At 35.7% G+C, this 20,587-nt stretch overlaps 1 protein-coding gene across 5 annotated transcripts in view; it reads right to left on the reverse strand.

The window, feature by feature from the left end:
- Window positions 1-20,587, reverse strand: part of NCK1 (NCK adaptor protein 1) — an 85,892-nt gene that overhangs the window by 13,057 nt on the left and 52,248 nt on the right. For 4 of the 5 annotated variants that reach the window (XM_043595328.1, XM_043595329.1, XM_043595330.1 and 1 more), the window contains exon 2: window positions 6,957-7,200. In XM_043595328.1, coding sequence (XP_043451263.1) covers window positions 6,957-7,182 — 226 coding nt within the window. In that variant the 5' untranslated portion in view covers window positions 7,183-7,200. Of the gene's footprint in view, window positions 1-3,940; window positions 4,127-6,956; window positions 7,201-20,587 lie in introns of those variants that run through there. The other variant, XM_043595332.1, reaches the window with a different exon arrangement.

Genomic DNA, 20,587 nt, shown 5'->3' on the forward strand with positions numbered 1-20,587 from the left:
AAAAAAATTTTTTTTTTAAGTTTATATGTAAAGCACTCAGCACAGTGCATAGCACATAGCAGGCACTCCATTAATCAATAGTAGTTATTACTCCTAGTGCTTCTGGCACTTAATTTTTCAAAAACACTTATATATTTATTATTGCATTTTATAGCTAGACCTGGCCAGAGTTGGAAGGGAATGCTCAGGTCTCAGCACTGAGGATGTGCACAATTCTGAGGCAGTCATTTTTGATGTGGGAAACAAAGGCAGAAGGAAATGGCAGATAAAATTAAATTTCCTTATAACCTGCAGCCTACTGACAAATACTTGAGGCTGGCAGAGTAAAAAACATTTCTCCAGGAACTCCCTAATATCTTAACGTTAATGCTTTGCTAAAGAGAAGAACAATGCTAGCTTGACAAAAAAAAAAAAACAAAACAAAAACCCTAGGCCTCCAGTATCCTTTGAGTCTTCTTTAGCAGAAGAAAATCTCTTTGGAAACGCCCTTTTGACTTTACCTCCCCCAACTCCCAAGTATATAACCAGTCACGGTCCCAGGGCAGCTCTTTCTGCCCACAGGTCCAGTCCCCGTGCTTTAATAAGACCACCTTTTTGCACTAAAGACGTCTTCAAGAGAACTTTCTTGGCCATCAGCTCCAAACCCTGCCACCACTCCAAAACTTTATCAATTTTTATCATTAGCTTTTTAAAAAATAAAACCACAAGTATTAGTATAGCTTCCAATCTTCCCCTCACTCTTACCCACTGGTCTTACTTCTTTCCTCCTATAGTACTGTTTCTTGACCAAAACAATGTATTATTAACAAAGTTTTTAAGAATCTAATTTTTAAGAATCTAGTTGAGCACTGTGAATATTCCAGTCACATGACAACTGTCCTCTTCCTAAGGCAAATCTTTGTACCCATAACTACGTTTATGTAACCTGGTTTGCAGATCCTTGATACTGCAATACTGGATGCCAGTATTTGGAAGCATCTAAGTTTTCTCAATACCACAGTTCAAGTATGTATCTATCCAAAGTGGACAACTATGTCACATGTTTTATTTGGCCAGCACACACACACATGAAGTAGCTATTTGCATCCTTTCACTTGAACTGCAAAGATCTGAATTAATGTTATCATGAACTGCATTGAAATTCTTTAGCACCCACATTATCACAGCAGCTCTTGATGTGTCTTTTACTGATATAAAATCCTGCCAAGCCAGGTTCTCAGCAATCGTTTTAATTCCCTGTAAAATTTTTACATTGGGGAGCCTGGGTGGCTCAGTCAAGTTGGACATCCAACTTCGGATCATGATCTCACGAGCTTATGGGTTCGAGCCCCGTGTCAGGCTCTGTGTTGACAGCTTAGAGCCTAGAGCTTGCTTCGAATTCTGGGTCTCCGTCTCTCTCTGCCCCTGTCCCATTCATGCACTGTCTGTCTGTCTCTCTCTCAAAAATAAACATTAAAAACAATTTTAAGTAACTAAAAATTTTAAATTAATTCAAATTAATTAGAATTTTACATTAATGTCTGTCCTGATTCACCTTGTTTATTTCTCAGTTTTTACCTTTCAAACATATCTGAACCCAATGTATTATTTTTCCAGCATTAGCTCTTCTTTATTTTAAGCATGTCACTTTTCCTCCATCTAAATCACTGACTAAATAAATGTTCAATAAAAGGAAGCCGAAGAAAGTACTACTGATCCTTCTAATTCTTTAAGGAACTATATAGTTCTGTTCTTACGTTCCTACTTCTTCAAAACTAGTTCTCTTTCCCTCATGGATTTTCCCCTGATTTCTATCACATGTAAAACTCATCAGTGGTTTACCAGGATTATAAGACTTTCGGAATTAGAAGGGACTTCCCAGGATCATCTAGTCTTGCCTAACTCTCTCCTTCACAAATAAGGAATAAGAAATCAGGGAAGTTTAGTTATATACCTTCAACCACATGGCTAAGTAAGGGGTACATCTGGGAGCATAACTAGGGAATTCTAAATACATATAAATGGTGTTCTTTTCATTACAAGTTTATCTGACAGAGAGAGAGAAAAAAGTGCATGTGCCCACGAGCAGGGAAGGGACAGAGAGAGATGGAGAGAGAGATTGAGAGAGAGAGAGACTGAGAGAGAGAGAGGGAGAGGGAGAGAGAGAGAGGGAGAGAGAGAGAGGGAGAGAGAGAGAGGGAGAGAGAGGGAGAGAGAGAAAGAATCCTAAGCAGGCTCCACACTATCAGTACAAAACCCAACTTGGGGCTCAATCCCATGAACTGTGAGATCATGACCTGAGCTTAAATCAAGAGTCCAATGCTTAACCAACTGAGCTGCCCAAGCACTTTTCCCATTAAAGGTTTTTATTTAAATTTTTGTATTTTTATCTGTTCATTTCATCTATATGAAATAAAATAAATTATTGTTTTTGATTATTCTGTTTTACCTAAAATCCTGAGCCCTCTTTTTTTATTCTAGCCACCACACAAAGATACACTGTATCTTCTACTGCAAAGCAAAATAAATTCAAGCCTTGGCTTGCTGCAGGTAATGAGAAAAGGAATACCTTGGTTATAAACCCTGACCCTCAGTCTACAAACATATTTAAGATTATCAACTTTCTAAGACAAAAGAGTAAATGATAATGTTATTATTGAATTGATGGTATATAATGAATCACCATCTTAATGATACAATATATTCTTTTTATACCATTTCTATAGTTGATTTATGGTCAACATCATTTACAACCAAACTGAGACATGAAATCCACTGTATTATCAATATTAAATAACCACTACCATCTACCTCCTCACCATATAAGTTCCATGAGAGTCAGTATTAGTTTTTCATTCTATAATTTTTATCTGGCTTGCAGTTGGCTCTCAAGAAAAATATGTTGATAAATGAATGAATAAATTAATAAGCTTTCTAAAAGGAAAACTAATCCAAAAAGTGGATCTAAAAATGTATTAACTTCCCAAAAAGTAAACAAAGGAGATCTATTCCAGAAGGATTCACTTGGCCACCAAAGTTAACTGAAGAAACAAATGAGTCTTAATAGTACAATTACAGTATTCTTTTCAACAAAGTACTTGCTCCTTTTCCATATTGCCCTTTCCCTGAAATCTCTCAACAGGTTACTCTTTGTTTCCCTAGATTCCTTATGCATAAGAAACTTCTACAACAACTCCTCTGTTCATTTTTCTAGAAACACCAAGCAAATGTTCAAAGAGATCAAATCAAGTTCACTATCGTAAGATCATAAAAAGGCCATCAGCAAATATACACATTAGGCTCTTATAAGTTAGTATTAGTATTACTTTATAAAATGAACTCAAAAACAATCCCAATAATTCACCATGCTTTTCAGTATTTTCATTTTCTTTGGATGCAGCTGCTCTCCAACTCATTTCAAAATATAAAATCTCACATTTACCAAAATAGCAGCTTCTAGCAATCTTACATTGATTAAATCAAAACATTCCTTTTATTGCTGCTTTATTCAATATTATTTTCTACACTGTTTCTCTAAAATCTAGGTAAAAAGTACTAAAACAATATTATGTTAATTCAAATATTGAGACTGAAGGAACTTGCTCACCTAATCCGTTCTTTTCTTCACATTTTTAATATGCTTACAATTTAACACTTCAAATGTCTATGCTAAGTTCAAAGTTACCAAATTAAAACTGCAAACTCATTTATATCCTTTTCCTACTTATAATTTAAACATTGGAACTAAAGCATTTTAAAACTATTTTACTTATCAAGTCAAAACTAATATTTTATGAAGTATCACCATTTAGCTTATGTATCATAGACAATACAAAGCACCAGCCTATTATATAAATGCACCTGGTTCTCTCCATACAGTTTTTCTTTAAATTCACTAAAGTGAAATATCTAACTCAAAAACTACAAGAAAAGTATGGATTTAATAAACAGATGAACTTACTGAAAAAATCTTTAAAGACGTTTAACCAATCCATTTTGAATAAAAATCCCGTGTTCTCTTTTGTCAGTCTGTTAACACAGCTCAGGATAATTTCAGTGAGCTTCCTGGTCTGTTCTGCAACACTGAAACTCCCCACACCCAATCCATGTGACTTGGCCCACACCCAGGGAATAGAAAGCCTTTCTGAGGCTTCTCTCCTTCCAAAACTCTTTCCCCTCTGAACTAAAACAGAACCTGTAAAACAAGTATATCATCATGGCCACAAATGTTACCTTATTATTCAGCCTTATTTTGGAAGAAGGTTTAAAGCATGTATTTTCAGTAGTTGAAAATATATTCATGCATTCACGCTTTCCTTTGTTTTCTCCTTTTCTTTCTTAACTTTCAAACAAAGTCTCCACCAGCATAATCATTGTCAAACAAAACCATTAACTACATGGGACATTTAAGTTACCAGAAAGGGGGTTAGAAATACAAAGAGAAGGCAATCTGATACAAAAGGTGGATATACATCATTATATAGGAGAACTAAAAATCATTACAATAAAACAAATGCTTTCAAGGACCCTGCAATATAGGCAGCAATAAATGTAATATAGTAATAAAGTTAACAGAGATATCCTAGAACTTAAAGTCTTGCCAAAATTATCTTAATAATATCAGAAAATAGTATACAAGGTTTCCCAGGAGTGTTAACAAATAATAAAAATTCTATCTAGTTAGGCTTTTTATATACATATATAAAATTGTTTTTTTTTTTTTTTTTAATGTCTATTTATTGAGAGAGAGAGAGCATGAGCAGGGAAGGGGCAGAGAGAGAGAGGAAGAGAGAGAATCCCATGCAAGCTCCACACTGTCAGCACAGAGCCCCATGCAGGACTGGAACTCATGAAACAGGAGATCATGATCTGAACTGAAATCAAGAATCGGACACTCAACAGACTGAGCCACCCAGGTGCCCCTATCTAGTTGGGCTTTATAAATTTATATGCAATAGTATCTAAAAGTGGGATATTTTTCTTCTTTGCTCTATGATATTAAGGTTTTTTGCAATCTTTTGTTTACACATTTGCTCTAGTCCCAGGATACCAGTATCCTTTAAAAAGGAACAAAAAAGTCTATCTAGGTGTAGCCCTAGTCCTTTCTGTGTCTTCATCACTATGAGGCATACTTTCTTGATAGAAGTTACCTTAATTTTCCCCAATACTTCTGATCTACATGCTTTAAGTAAGTGTCCAATATTTACAAAATCAGAAGTATTCCTGATTCTAACTCTGGTGTCTTCAGCTAGTCAAGGAAAGTCTTCTGATTTGTCTTCCACTTAAAAAACGAATACTAAAAACTAATAAGGGTGCCTGGGTGGCTCAGTCAGTTGAGTGTCTGACTCTTGATTTCTGCTCAAGTCATGATCTCATGGTTCCTGAGTTCCAGCCCCACATGGGGCTCTGCGCATGGGATCAAGCCCTGTACTGGGCTCTGCACAGAGTGTGGAGCCTGCTTGAGACTGACTCCCCACCACCACCCCCCGCCCCTCTCTTTCACTCCCCGCCCCTGCTTGTGCTCTCTAAAATTAAAAAAAAACCCTTAATTAAAAAAAAAACTAATAATAATGGTCTCATTTGTAAAACCTTAAAATCATAATAAAAGGTAACCTCAGATACACAGTTAAAAGTTACAGTGAAAATTCAGATTAATAACTCGTTATTAAACTACCTTTAGAATACTGGAAATGTTATTATCACACAAACCAATATTCTAACATTTTATATTTACTTTGAGTTATACTATATTTTAGTTTTTGCTATTTGTCTTCTATTGCTGATAACTGAAAGAACACTCTAGTCTAGAATAACAATGTTTAACAAGAAATAAAATACAAAGCAGTCAATAATATTTCATATTTGTTAATCATGCCACATTATTCCCAAAGTATCTCTGCAAGGAAAAATTTTACTTTCTCTTCTACATATAGACAAAGAACCACTAAGTAACAGCATGTTTGCCTGAATACCAAAAATGAAATTCTGTCCCTCCCAATTCCTTCCTGTCAGCCAAGGAGAGTTTAAATTAAAAGAAAAAAGAGGCCAGTCCTCATCTGTGCATATTTCCTTCCTATCAGCTCAGCCAAGCCCAGTGTGAAATGGGTTCCATTATCTCTGGTCCTAATGGAGGGCTAGTAAAAACAAACTACAGTTAGAGGCAAAAAAGAAAAACAAAATAGGAAAGACATCAGTTTGGTATATGCTAATCTACAGTAATGATTCACAATTTAAAACTCTCATCAAATGGAAGAATAAAATGATGGTTTGTTTTTGAGAGCAAAATTCAAAATGTAAGCTATTAAAGGTTAAAATACAGCAATATGCCAAGTTAAATAAGTTGCCTTAACGCCATGGAAGCAATTCTAAATCTCCCTCATTTATCCTTGTCTCACTTAAATGCAGAATCTACTTACACTCCAACAGGCACTCATGGTTCAAGGAGTACAGGCTAGAAGTCAGTTCTGCTAGAAGTCAGTTCTGCTATTTAGCACCACTCTGGTTTGGCCCTTGAACATCAGCTAGATTTATAGAAAATACCCATTAACACTTATGACCTTTAACAGTCTTCTGACTTGAATACCTGCTACAAGCCAAACTTACCTGGCCTTCCTGAAATTCTAGTCCTGGTCTTCTCTAGTCAATTCTGCCCAATGCTGCCAAAATTCTGTACAAAAAACCAAGCTCTAGCATCCATTTAAAAGAAAGTATTGTTGGGGTGCCTGGGTGGCTCAGTCAGTTAAGCATCTGACTTAGGCTCATGTCATGATCTCGCTCATGGTTTGTGAGTTCAAGCCTCGCGTTGGGCTCTGTGCTGACAGCTCGGAGCCTGGAGCCTGCTTCAGATTCTGTGTCTCCCTCTCTCTCTGTCCCTCCCCCGTTCATGCTCTTGTCTCTCTCTCAAAAATAAATACAAATTAAAAGAAACTATTAAAAAAAAAAAAGTATTGTTGGTGTTTTAATACAAAATAACTTACCTAAGGTATCCTTTAGGTTTTTTACAATAGATGCTTTCCGAGCACTGTTTTTCCTTTCCACATAGTTAGAAGGCACAAAACCCGTTTTATTCATGGAGTTTCGAACTCGCCACCAGGATTTAGAGTCATCCAGAAGCCATAATCTCTCATTCTTCTTAATGTCCAGCTCTTGTTCTTGTTGGGCCACATAATCAAATTTGGCTATTACCACCACTTCTTCTGCCATCTTTCAGCAGCTTCAGCACTGTAACCACATAGAAAACATTTTTTATGAGGTTTAATTAATTAGTAGTAGTATACATGCTTTTCAAATGAGATACACCAAAACCCTAGAGCCCTGAAAGGATTAAAGGAAAAATACGAAAAAACACACAAAAAAACAGGCAATACTAATACTAATCAAAACAAAACTAGTGTAGCTATATTAATAACACACAAAAGGACTTTAAGGCAAACCATTACCAGTAATAAAGAAGTTCACACTACAAAAACTAGTTCAATACATAATACAAGATGTTATGAAATATATTTAACAGCTAAACTTATATGTACCTATTAACATAGTTCCAAAATAGATTGATAGAACCACAGGAAAAGTAGACAACTCCATTATCACAGAGGACAATTTTTAACATACTTATCTCAGTATAAATCAAGGAGACAAAAAAAATTAGTAAGGCTAGGTAAGAACTGACATCAAGGGGTGGCTGGGTGGCTCAGTGGTTAAGCACCAGACTCTTGATTTCAGCTCAGGTCACAATCTCACAGCTTGTGGGATGGAGCCCCGTGAGGGGATCCATGCTTGATAGCGCAGGGCCTGCTTCCTATTCTCTCTCTCCCTCTGCCTCTTCCCTGCTTGCACATGTGCACTGTCTCTCTCTCTCTCAAAATAAATAAACTTAAAAAAAAAAAAAAACTGACAGCAAAACCATTAATCTGATCTAATAAACATACACATATATTACTTCCAAAGATAATACAAATGGAATAAACATACAAATTGATCAAATGTTAGGCAATAGAGAAAGTCCCAGTAACTTTCAAGTACTTGGTATCCTACAACCATATTCTCTGACAACCATAACAAAAAGAGCTTTTTAAAAACCTCCTGTTTGGTGGGAACCCTCTTGCACTGTTGGTGGGAATGCAAATTGGTGCAGCCGCTCTGGAAAGCAGTGTGGAGGTTCCTCAGAAAATTAAAAATAGACCTACCCTATGACCCAGCAATAGCACTGCTAGGAATTTACCCAAGGGATACAGGAGTACTGATGCATAGGGCCACTTGTACCCCAATGTTTACAGCAGCACTCTCAACAATAGCCAAATTGTGGAAAGAGCCTAAATGTCCATCAACTGATGAATGGATAAAGAAATTGTGGTTTATATACACAATGGAATACTACGTGGCAATGAGAAAGAATGAAATATGGCCTTTTGTAGCAACGTGGATGGAACTGGAGAGTGTGATGCTAAGTGAAATAAGCCATACAGAGAAAGACAGATACTATATGGTTTCACTCTTATGTGGATCCTGAGAAACTTAACAGAAACCCATGGGGGAGGGGAAGGAAAAAAAAAAAAAAGAAGTTAGAGTGGGAGAGAGCCAAAGCATAAGAGACTGTTAAAAACTGAGAACAAACTGAGGGTTGATGGGGGGTGGGAGGGTGGGGAGGGTGGGTGATGGGTATTGAGGAGGGCACCTTTTGGGATGAGCACTGGGTGTTGTATGGAAACCAATTTGACAATAAATTTCATATATTGAAAAAAATAAAATAAATAAAGCTAAAAAAATAATAAATAAAAAATAAAAACCTCCTGTTTGGAAACTTCTAAAACTTTATGAGTCAAAGAAGAAATTATAATAGAATTGTGAAAATATTTAGAGAAGTAAAGTAATAAAAAGACTATATAGCCAATCTGTGGGATGCAGCAAAAGGACTATATATAGAGAAATCCTAGTTGTAAATAGTTACATCAGAAAAATCAGAAAACTTTAAATTTTTTTTTTCAACGTTTTTTATTTTTGGGACAGAGAGAGACAGAGCATGAACGGGGGAGGGGCAGAGAGAGAGGGAGACACAGAATCGGAAACAGGCTCCAGGCTCCGAGCCATCAGCCCAGAGCCTGACGCGGGGCTCGAACTCACCGACCGTGAGATCGTGACCTGGCTGAAGTCGGACGCTTAACCGACTGCGCCACCCAGGCGCCCCTGGAAAACTTTAAATTAATGAACTGAGCATCTGTCTTAAGCAGTTAGAAAAGTAAAATATAAAGTAGAAAAAATGAAGTAATACAAATAAAAGTAGAATTTAATGAAACAGAAAACAATGATGTAGGAGAAAGGCTCAATAGAATACAAAGGTAGTTCTTTGCCATGACTAAAAATGGACATAGTTTGGCAAGACTGATAAATGAATAAAGGAAAAACATACCCAAATACCAAGAATGAAAAGGGAGTCCTAATTATGGATGCTTCAGACATTCAAAACACCTGGCAATACTATAAGCAACTTTATTAATAAATCTGAAAACTAAAATGTGCAAATTTATAGAAAAATAAAAACTAAAAAGGTACTAGCATTCAATCTTAGTCATTAAGAAACCTTCCCATAATGAACATCCTGATGTTCATTAAAACCACACAGTTTTATAGGCAAGTTCTATTAAAATACAAGGAATTGTAATTCCAATGTACACAAACTCTTTCAGAAAAAAGAAAGGAAATTTACAAGTCTAACTCACTCTTGAACTTACTAGTTCAGCTCCCTACTTTCTTCAGAGAGATCATCATACATAAAAAGCTATCTCTGGCTTAGCAAGCAAATAAATTCAGCTTTTGGGTTTGGATATTGAATAGCATTCTCCTTTCTCAACAATGAAGCAAGTTGTTCAATGTTCTCAAAGAAATGCATTTTAATCTAGAATTCAACATTCACTAGCATTCAAGTGTAGATAGTTTTGTGTTTTTAAGGTAGATACTTTTTGGGGGGCAATGCAAGGCCTCAAAACCTACCATATATTCTTTGGAAAGAATGACTCAAGTATGTAAAGCAGTGAAATAACTAATAATGCTAAAATAAGAGGATGATGTAGTATTAAAAAAACAATGAACAGGGAGAAATCAGAAAAATCAACTTGTATTCCTGCAACTTTTCTGTATGAAATTACTTCACTTCCAAATAAGTTACAACCAAGTCTAAATAATTACTAGCACATGATGCAAAATATACAGCAATGAGTGATAAATTTTCTGAGGCAATAAAAAGCAGAGGATTTTTTTTTTTTTTTGGGCATACTTAAGCACTGACTCTGATTCCTTCCCTGTGGGAACCTGCATGTGCGCACGCGCGCGCACACACACACATACACACACCCTTATAATTAATCTATAAATTTAATGAAATTTAATTGTAGGTCCCAGTGGAATTTATTTTGAAATGTGACAAACCAAGTTTAAAATTTACTTAGAAGAGTAATCATATAAAACCGGCAAATGATATTTTATTAAATTTAAGATTTGGTGTGATGGCGCTGTAGGTTGTATACCCAGAACTTTCTCATTTCCTCACAATATCTCAATTATCCTTCTAATTGTCACCTCACTATTATTGTTTTAGCCATGCAATTGGGGAGGACTGACTCTAGCTTCAAAGCTGTATTTGGGTTAATCAAAGTCATTCCTTCCCATCAAAAGGATAATAAATAAGGGAATTCTATAAACACTCCACACACATAAATTTGACAACTTAGAGGAAATGGACCAATTCTTCAAAAAATACAAATTATCAAAACACACTCATTATGAACTATATAATTTGAGTAGCCCCATAACTATTCAGGAAATTAAATTCATAATATAAAAACTTTACCCCCCAAAAGAAATCTTCAGGTCCAGATGACTTCACTCAAGAAATCTACCAATTATTTAAAAAACTTACACCAGTTCTACATTATCTCTTCTAGGAAATAGTAGAGAGAGAAATATTTCCCAATTTATCTTTGAAGTTGGTATTACCCTGATGTCAAAACTAGACAACAACAGTATGAAAAAATGACCAACCAATATCCCTCATTAATATAGATGCAAATATCCTTAAAAAATATATAAGCAAGTGGAATTCAGCAGTATATAAAAAGAATTAATATGCCATGATCCAGTAGGGTTTTTTTCCAGGGATACAAAGCTGGTTCAATATTCAAATATTAAACAGTATAATTCACATTAACAAGCCAAGAAAAATCATATGAGTATATTACTCAATGCAGAAAAAGCATCTGACAAATTCAATACCCATGATAAAAGTTCTCAGAAAAACAGAAATAGAAGGGAACTTCCTCAACTTGATATATGGGATCTACAAAAAACCTACAGCTAACAACATACTTAATGGTTAAAGACAGATATCTTCCTCCTACAATCAAGAACAAGGTAAAGATATCCACTCTCACTACTCTTATTCAACAAAGTGTTGCAAGTTTTAGCCAGTTCAGCAAGGCAAGTAAAGGATATAAACAACACACAGATCAGAAAAGAAGAAATAAAACTCTCCTTATCTGCAGAGGACATGACTGATAACACAGATTCTAAGAAAGCTACCCAAAAAACCCCAAAAAAACAAAAACAAAAAAACTCCATCCCAGTACTAACTAGTGAATTCAGCAAGGTCCAAGGACACGAGATCAACATGCAAAAATCAACTGTATTTCTATATTCTATGAAGGAACACATGGACACCAAAATTAAAAATGCAATACCATTGGGGCGCCTGGGTGGCTCAGTCAGTTGAGCTTCAGATTTCGGCTCAGGTCATGATCTCACGGTCTGTGAGTTTGAGCCCCGCGTTGGGCTCTGTGCTGACAGCTCAGAGCCTGAAGCCTGCTTCAGATTCTGTCTCCCCCTCTCTCTCTCTGACCCTGCCCCATTCATGCTCTGTCTCTGTCTCAAAAATAAACATTAAAAAAAATTTTTTTTTAATGTGATACCATTTATAATTACTAAAAATGGGAAAAAATGAAAGCGGTACAAAGCTAATAAAACATGAAGGAGACTATATGTTGAAAACTACAAAATGCAGATGAAAGAAATTAAAGAAAATCTAAAAGTGTTTTTGAAATGGAAGACACAGAGTAAGGACACTAATTTTCCCCAAATTGATACACAGGTTTACATTATTCTTATCAAAGTCCCAGCAAAATTTTTTTGCTTATATACACAGTATTATTCTATAATTTGGATGGAAGGGCAAAATAACTATAATAAGCTAAAACATTTCTTTAAGTCAATATAAAATGATTTGGGGAAACTTATTATATAGATATAATAGTCAAGTTGTATAATATCAGCAAAGAAATAGACACGTATAACAATGGAAAAGAGAGCCCAGAAACAGACCCATAACAAATATGCCCAGCTGGATTTTGATCAGGTATAAAAAGTAATTCACTGGCTGCGGAATGGGGTTTTCTCAACAAATGTTGCTAAAGCAAAAGAACATTAATAGCCACCACCCAACCCCTGGCAAAAAAGTACAACACCTAATCTCACATTTTATACAAACACTAACTCAAAATGAATGACAACCTTAGATGTAAAACTATGAAATTTTAAGAAAAATATATCAGGATACAGAGCTAGGCAAAGAGTTTTTAGACTTGACACCACAAGCAAGATCCATAGAAGGAAAAACTCAATAATAGAAAAACAGAGGTAGAAAATGAACAAAAGACATGAAGAGACATTCACTGAAGAAGATATATAGATGGCAAATAAGGACATAAAAAGATGTTCATCATCATTAGCTCTTAAGAAAATGCAAATTAAAACCACATTGAAATGTCACACACACCTACCAGAATGGCTAAATTAGAACAGTAACAATACCAAATGTTGATAAAGATATGTTGAAACTGAATCACTCATACACTGCTGATGAGAATATGTTAAATGATATAGATGCTCTGAAAAACAGCTTGGCAGCTTCTTGTAAAATAAAACATGCAACTGCCACACAACCAAGCAACTATACTCCAGGGCATTTATCCCAAAGAAATGAAGTCTTACATTCACACAAAAACTTTTACCTAAATACAAAACAACTTTATTTGTAATAGCCCCAAATGGTAAACCACTCAGATGTCCTTCAACAAGAGAATGGTTAAATAAACTGTGGTACATTCCATACCATGGAATATAATTCAGCAATAAAAAGGGGAAAAAAATAACTGATATATGCAATAACCTGAATGTAACTCCAGGGAATTATGCTGAGTGACCAAAAAAACCCCCAAATTAACAAAAACCAAAACCCAAAAAACACCAATCCCAAAGTTACACACTGTGTAACTCCACTTATAGGATATTCTTGAAATGACAAATCTATAGCAATGGTGAAGAGATTAATGATTGCCTAGGGTTAAGAAGGGAATGGGAATTGGGAGGGAAGTGGGGTGGTTTTAAAAGAGCAACATCAGGGATTCTTGTGATGAAAATGTGTATCTTGACTATATAAATATTCATATCTTGAATGTTATACTGTACTATACTTTTGCCAGATGTCACCATTGGGAGAAACTAAGTAAAGGAGACACTGGATCTCTCAGTAAGTTGTAAGATTTCTTATGACTGCATATGGATCTATAATTATCTCAAAATTAAAAGTTAAAAATAAAATACATTGATTAGAGATAAAAAAGCAAAACAAAAAATATAGAAATAATATTTTCACACTCCTGATGTAAGGAAGTCTTTTATTACCATGATTCCAGTATTAGAAACTACAAAACGAAATTTAAACTTTTTTACAGCAAAGGACAGTACCTACTGCTGCTGTAACAGATTATCATAAACTTAGTGACTTAAATTACCTTACAGCTCTGGAGGTCAGAAGTATGAAATGGGTCTTATGAGCTAAAATCAAAGTGTCAGCAGAGTTGTGTTCTTTCTGGTGGCTGCAGGGGAAAATGTACTCCTTGCCATTTCCAGCTTCTAGAAGCTGCCTGCATTCCTTGGCTCATGACTGCACCACTCTGATCTTTAGTGTGATCCTCACATCTATTTTGCTCACTTTAACCTTTCTGCCTCCCTCTCATAAAGACCTTTATAATTTACAGTGGCCCCATAAAGGTAATCCAAAATAATCTCCCCATCTCAAAATCCTTAACATATGCAAAGTCTCTTTAACTATATAAGGTGACATATTCGCAGGTTCTGGACATTAGAATGTGTACATCTTTCAGGAGCCTTTATTCTACCTACCACCAACATCAAAAAACAAAGTTAAGAAACTAAGTTTAAAAACTGGCAAAGAACAGGGGCACCTGGGTGGCTCAGTTGGTTAAGCATCTGACTTCAGCTCAGGTCATGATCTCACAGTTTGTGAGTTCGAGCCCCGCGTCAGGCTCTGAGCTGTCAGCACAGAGCCTGAAGCCTACTTTGGATTCTGTGTTTCCCTCTCTCTCTCTGCCCCTGCTCCTTCACCACTCATACTCTGTCTCTCTCTCTCTCAAAAATAAACAATTTTTTTTAATTGGCAAAGAACAAAAAAGCAATTATGGAAAAGAAAGGAGTCAAAAAGTACTGTAAAAGATCCACTTGAATGTCCTCATATAAAGAAATGAAAACTAAAATTGAGGCATTAGTCTTTACCTATCAGAGTAACAGAAAATAGCCCAAGTTTATTCAAAGCTCCCCCGAATGTACAAAATATGCCTTCTACTACTTACTGGAATTGTAACTAAAAATTGATATAAAGGTTGTATCTTTTAATTATGGACATTTTCAACACATACATAGTAAGGAATAGTATAACGAACCCCCCACCTATCACCCAACTTCAATTATCAATATTCTGCCTTTGTGGTTTATTTATCCCCCCAATTTTTGGTGGGAGTGTGGAAATCCTATGATCTCACCTATAAGTACTAAGAGATAACACATACCCCATGAAAATTAGCAACTAATCAAGGGGCTTTTACCTTTTCTGCCATGGGCCTTCACCCCATAGCAAAAAGAAAGTTAAGTCTAGTAAAACCTATTACTCTTACTCAGAATAAGGTTTTAAATGCATAAAAATACAGAAGATTGCAAATACAATAAACTATATTGAAATTCAGCTATCAACATTTTTTTAACACTTGTGCCGTTAAAAATATAAGTGCTTCTTTATTAAGTTTAAAAGCACCTCCAACAATTCTTTCATTTCATTCAGTTTTGCTAAGTGTATTTTATATAAAAAAAAAAATTTATAGTTGGTTTGAACCAGGATCTAAACTAAGTCTGTATACTGCACTTTGGTTAATGTTTTAAATCTCCTTAATCTATATAACACAATTCTCTTTCCCCACTATTTCCATGCCATTTATTTGTTGAAGAAGCTGGCTTCATTTGTTCTAGAGCACTTCCCACATTGTGGATTTGACTGAGGTGCATCCTCATGGTGTTCCTTTATCTTCCCTATCTCCTATAAATTGGTAATTTTATCTAGAGGCTTTACTCCCCTGACCCACCCCAGGTTCTATTATTGTTTTTGTAGGAATACTTCAGAGATACTCATGTGTACTTATTGGCATAAAACTGGAGGCACCCTATATCTGGTTGATGTTTAAAATGAATGGTGGATTCATAATATCAAACTGATTCACCTATCATCAAGCTCCCCATCAAACCTTCACCTAATGGTTTTATCAGCCATTGATGATCACTGCCCAGATCTACTATCTCCAAAATGATGATTTGCTAGCTCAACCTGCTTTAGGAAACTGTGAATGTTTTACTAAGAACATTTATGATTACGCTAATACACAGACCCTAACAGGAAAGACAGAATATATGCTTCTGTGTGGTTAGAACACCAACTGGATATAGCAGGAATATCTGCCCTTTATCTTTGACATAAATCTTTCCAGTCATGTATCTTTTTAACTTGGTTATTACATTTTAGGTACAAAAGTTTTCAAGAAAAACTTCACAATAATTGTCAAAATTTTAAATGCACATTTCTTTGAATCAGCAACTACATACTACAGGAAAAAATAATGCAAGTATTTAAAGTTATGTAGAATGTTTGCTGTTTCACTGCTATGAAAAATAAGGAATGAAATGTACACCAAGGGGCACCTGGCTGGCTCAGTCAGAAAAGCATGCAACTCTGGATCCTGGAATTGTAAATTTGAGCCTCACGTTATGTGTAGAGATTGCTTAAGGATAAAATCTTTAGGGGAGCCTGGCTGGCTCAGTTGGTTGGGTATCTGACTTCGGCTCAGGTCATGATCTCACAGTCCTTGAGTTCGAGCCCCACGTGGGGTGGTGTTGACAGGTCTGAGTCTGGAGCCTGCTTCAGATTCTGTCTCCCTCTCTCTCTGCCCCTCCCCCACTCACGCTCTCAAAAATATATAAAAACATTTTAAAAAATTAAAAAAATAAAATAAAATAAAACCTTAAAAAAAAAAAAAGAAATGCACACCAAGAGTGTCTAAATTATAAAGTACTGGTATGGTAAAATGGCCAATAAATATTAAGTAAAAATGCAAATTCCAAAATAAGAGGATTATAATCTACTTTGAAAAAAATTCCAATTACAGATGTTTGTATAGGCATTAAAAAGTTCTGGGAGGGGGAGGCCTGGATGCCCTTAGTCAGTTGAGCATTTTGGCTCAGGTCATGAATCTCGCTGTTTATAAATTTGAGCCCTACATCGGGCTCTCTGCTGTCAGTTTAGAGCCTGTTCCAGATCCTACGTCCCCTCTCTCTGCCCCTCCCCTGCTCATGAGCCTGTGTGCTCTCTCTCTTCCTCTCTCTCTCTCAAAAATAAACAAAAAACAAAAGTTCTGGGAGGATATATTGCAAGCTGTAAAAGTGATAGCCTCAATCAGTGAGTGGTAAGGTGGGTAAAACTTAGTCCGTACGCCACAGATCTGTGTGGTTTGAATACATATTACTTTATTTTTTCATGTTTTATTTATTTTTAAAGGAGAGAGTGCAAGCGGGGGAGGGGCAGAGAGACATGGGGACAGAGGATCCAAAACAGGCTCTGTGCTGACAGCAGCAAGCCTGATGTGGGGCTCAAACTCTCAAGCCGTGAGATTATGACCTGAACCAAAGTCAGAGGCTCAACCAACTGACCCACCCAGGCACTCCTACTTTATTTATTTATTTTTTAATGTACTATAAAAGATAAAACTAATGGAAAACTACCTAATAGGAACTGGCAGCCAAAATACAAAGTAGGGGTGAGGAAAATTGGGAAAAGTATGACAGAAAAAGAAATGTAAGAGAAATAAGGGTATGAAGTAAATTTGCTTTATAGTAGAACCACAACTAACACCTAAATAATTATAACATAAAGCAAAATAAAACAAAAACAAAAAAAGAAAACAGACAAAAACAAACAAAAAAAAACACTAATAAGTTAAATTTCCTCTGAAGATCATTTCTTCAGTTAGGTAAGAGTTAATTTGAATTTAGAATCCAGACAGTAGGAAAAACGATGTATCTTTAAATATGACAAAACATCGGGATAGCTAGTGAGGCCAACTGAAAAAGCAAAGTAATGCTTCCTATCTCATGTGTACCCTGAGGCATAAACTAAGAGTAGAATGGGTAGAAACATTTGCACTATTTTAACAGCCATTTCTCTCTTGATCTCTTTTAGCCAAGCTTAGTTCAAATCATATAAATTGAATATAATGTGAAAACAGGGAGTAAATTCACAAACCACATTTACCAAACTAAATGTTTCACTGGAGAAGAGGCTGTTTCTCAATTAGAGGCCTTTCGTGGGGCACCTGAAGTTGGCTTGGGCACTAACTCTCATTAATTTCGGCTCAGGGCATGAGCTCACAGTTCATGAGATCCAGCCCTGTGTCAGGCTCTGTGCTGACAATGCAGAGCCTGTGTGGGATTCTCTTTCTGCCCCTCCCCTGCTCACATGTGCTCTCTCAAAATAAATAAATAAACTTAAAAAAAAAAAAATAGGAGCACCTGGGTGGCTCAGTCAGTTGAGCATCCGTCTTTGGCTCAGATCATGACCTCGCTGTCCGTGAGTTCAAGTCCCACATTGGGCTCTGTGCTGACAGCTTGGAGCCTGGAGCTTGTTTCAGATTCTGTGTCTCCCTCTCTCTCTCTGTCCCTCCCCCACTCATGCTCTGTCTCTCTCTCTCTCTCTCTCTCTCTGTTAAAAATAAACATTAAAAAAAATTTTTTTAAGTAAATACGTGGGTGAATATAGTAAGATTATTTTTTATCTTCTAAATTCTTTAAAACATGCATGGCTCTTGAGAAGGAATATTATAATACCATCATGGGGGTTCATATGTATAATTCATATGATAATTATTATATAAAGTGGGAAGGGCAACGGGACCTATTTGGTTGTAAGGTCTTATGGTCTTTTTTTCCCCCCCCCCCCCCAGGGAACATTTTGCTTTTTATTTTATTTTTTTTTTTTTCAATATATAAAATTTATTGTCAAATTGGTTTCCATACAACACCCAGTGCTCATCCCAAAGGGTGCCCTCCTCAATACCCATCATCCAGTGAGGTCTTATGTTCTATTTGAAGTGGTAAAATATAAATTCTAGATATAATATGAAAAGTCAAGTATACATAGAATATTATAATCTTTAGGGCAATCACTAAAAAAATTGGACAAAGATATAACCAAAAACCAATAGATACAATAAAATGGATACTAAGAAAGAATTCAAATAATCCAAAAGAAGACAAGAAAAACCTCCACAGTAAACAAATAATTAAACACAAATATATCAATAATTACACTAAATGGTCTTACACTAATTAAAAGACAGAGAGGTAGTTAGATTCAATTAATAAAAGACTATTAGAACCCCATTTTAAACATGATAGCATAAAAGTAAAAGATCATGCAAACAGGAATCAAAAGAAAGGTAAAGCTGCTATATAAATATCTGACAAAGTAGATTTCTGAACAAGAAAAATTACTGGGTATAGAAACAAGAGATAATGAGAAAAAGGTCAATTCACCAAAATGACACAACAATTTTAAATGTATATATACTTAACAGAATTGCAAAATACATAAAGCAAAAATTATTAAAACTGAAAGAAGTAAACAAATCCACTATTCTTGGAAACTACAACTACTCTCAGTAATTCACGGAACATGTATAATAAAAGCAGCAAAAAAAAAAAAAAAAAGATTTAAACAATATCATCAACAAAGAGAATCTAACTGACTTACATAACACTATACTTAACAGCAACATAAACATCTTTTCAAGGGCACATGGAATATTCACCAAGACAGATCATATTCTGGACACTAAAATAAACCTTAATGATTGTAAAAAGAATTGATATTGTACAGCATACATTCTATGACCATGACAGAATTAAACTAGAAACCAGTGACAGAAAGATAACTGGAAAATCTCTAAGTATTTGGAAATTAAATACTACACTTCTAAACAATTCATGTTATCAAAGAGGAAAACTCAAAGGAAATTAGTAAATATTTTGAACTAAAAACAAAACACAACATATAAAAATTTTTTTGGTGCAGCTAATAAAGTACTTACAAAGAAAGTTATAGTATTGTCATTAATAAAATGTTAGAAAACAAGTCCCAAATCAATAATGTAAGTTTCTGCCTTAAAAAACTAGAAAAAGAGCATGTTAAACCCAGAGGAAACAAAAAGACATAATAAAGACCAGAAATCAGTGAGACTGTAATAGAAACTAGAGAAAAACCATTGAAACCAAAAGATGTTCTCTGAAAACATCAACAAAATTGATTAACTCTCTAGCAAGAATGACCAAAAAGACAAATTACCCATGTAATGAAACATAAATGAAAGAAACCTAAAACTAAAAACATAATGAAATACTGTTGCTATGGTCTGAATGTTTGTGTCTCCCCAAAATTAATGTTGAAATCTTAACCTCCATAAGGTGATAGTTACTATGAAGCAGGGCCTTTGGGAGGTGATTAGGCCCTAAGGATAGAGCTCTCACGAATGGGATTAGTACTTTTATAAAAGAAATCCAATACAACTCCCTAACCCCTTCTACCATGTGAGGATACAAGAAGCTTGCAACAAGGAGGAGGGACTCACCTGACCATGCTGGCACCCTGATCTCAGACTTCCAGCTTCCAGACCTGCAAGCAGTAAGTTTCTGCTGTTTATAAGCCACCCGGCCTACCGTATTTTGTTATTATCAGCCCAAACATAATGATACAGAAACTGGTACCAAGAATTGAGGGTACAGCTGTAACAAATACTTAAAGATGTGGGAGTGGCTTTCAAACTGGATAATGGACAGAAACTGGAAGTACAGGCTAGAAAAATTCTACATTGCCATGAAGAGACCATTGAGGGTAAATTCTTCTGAAGGCTCAGAAGTGGGAGACATGTAGGGAAAGCCTCAATCCTTTTAAGAGAATCCCTAAGTGGTCATGAACAGAATGTTGACTGAAATACAGTGTTAAAAAAGAGACAACGGGGGCACCTGGGTGGCTCAGTTGGTTGAGCTCAGGTTATGATCTCGCAGTTCATGTGTTCAAGCCCTGCGTCGAGCTCTGTGCTGACAGCTCAGAGCCTAGAGCCTGCTTCGGATTCTGTGTCTCCCTCCCTCTGCCCCTTCCCAGCTCATG

The sequence above is a fragment of the Prionailurus bengalensis genome, chromosome C2 (genome assembly GCF_016509475.1).
Source record: "Prionailurus bengalensis isolate Pbe53 chromosome C2, Fcat_Pben_1.1_paternal_pri, whole genome shotgun sequence".
Taxonomy (NCBI): domain Eukaryota; kingdom Metazoa; phylum Chordata; class Mammalia; order Carnivora; family Felidae; genus Prionailurus; species Prionailurus bengalensis.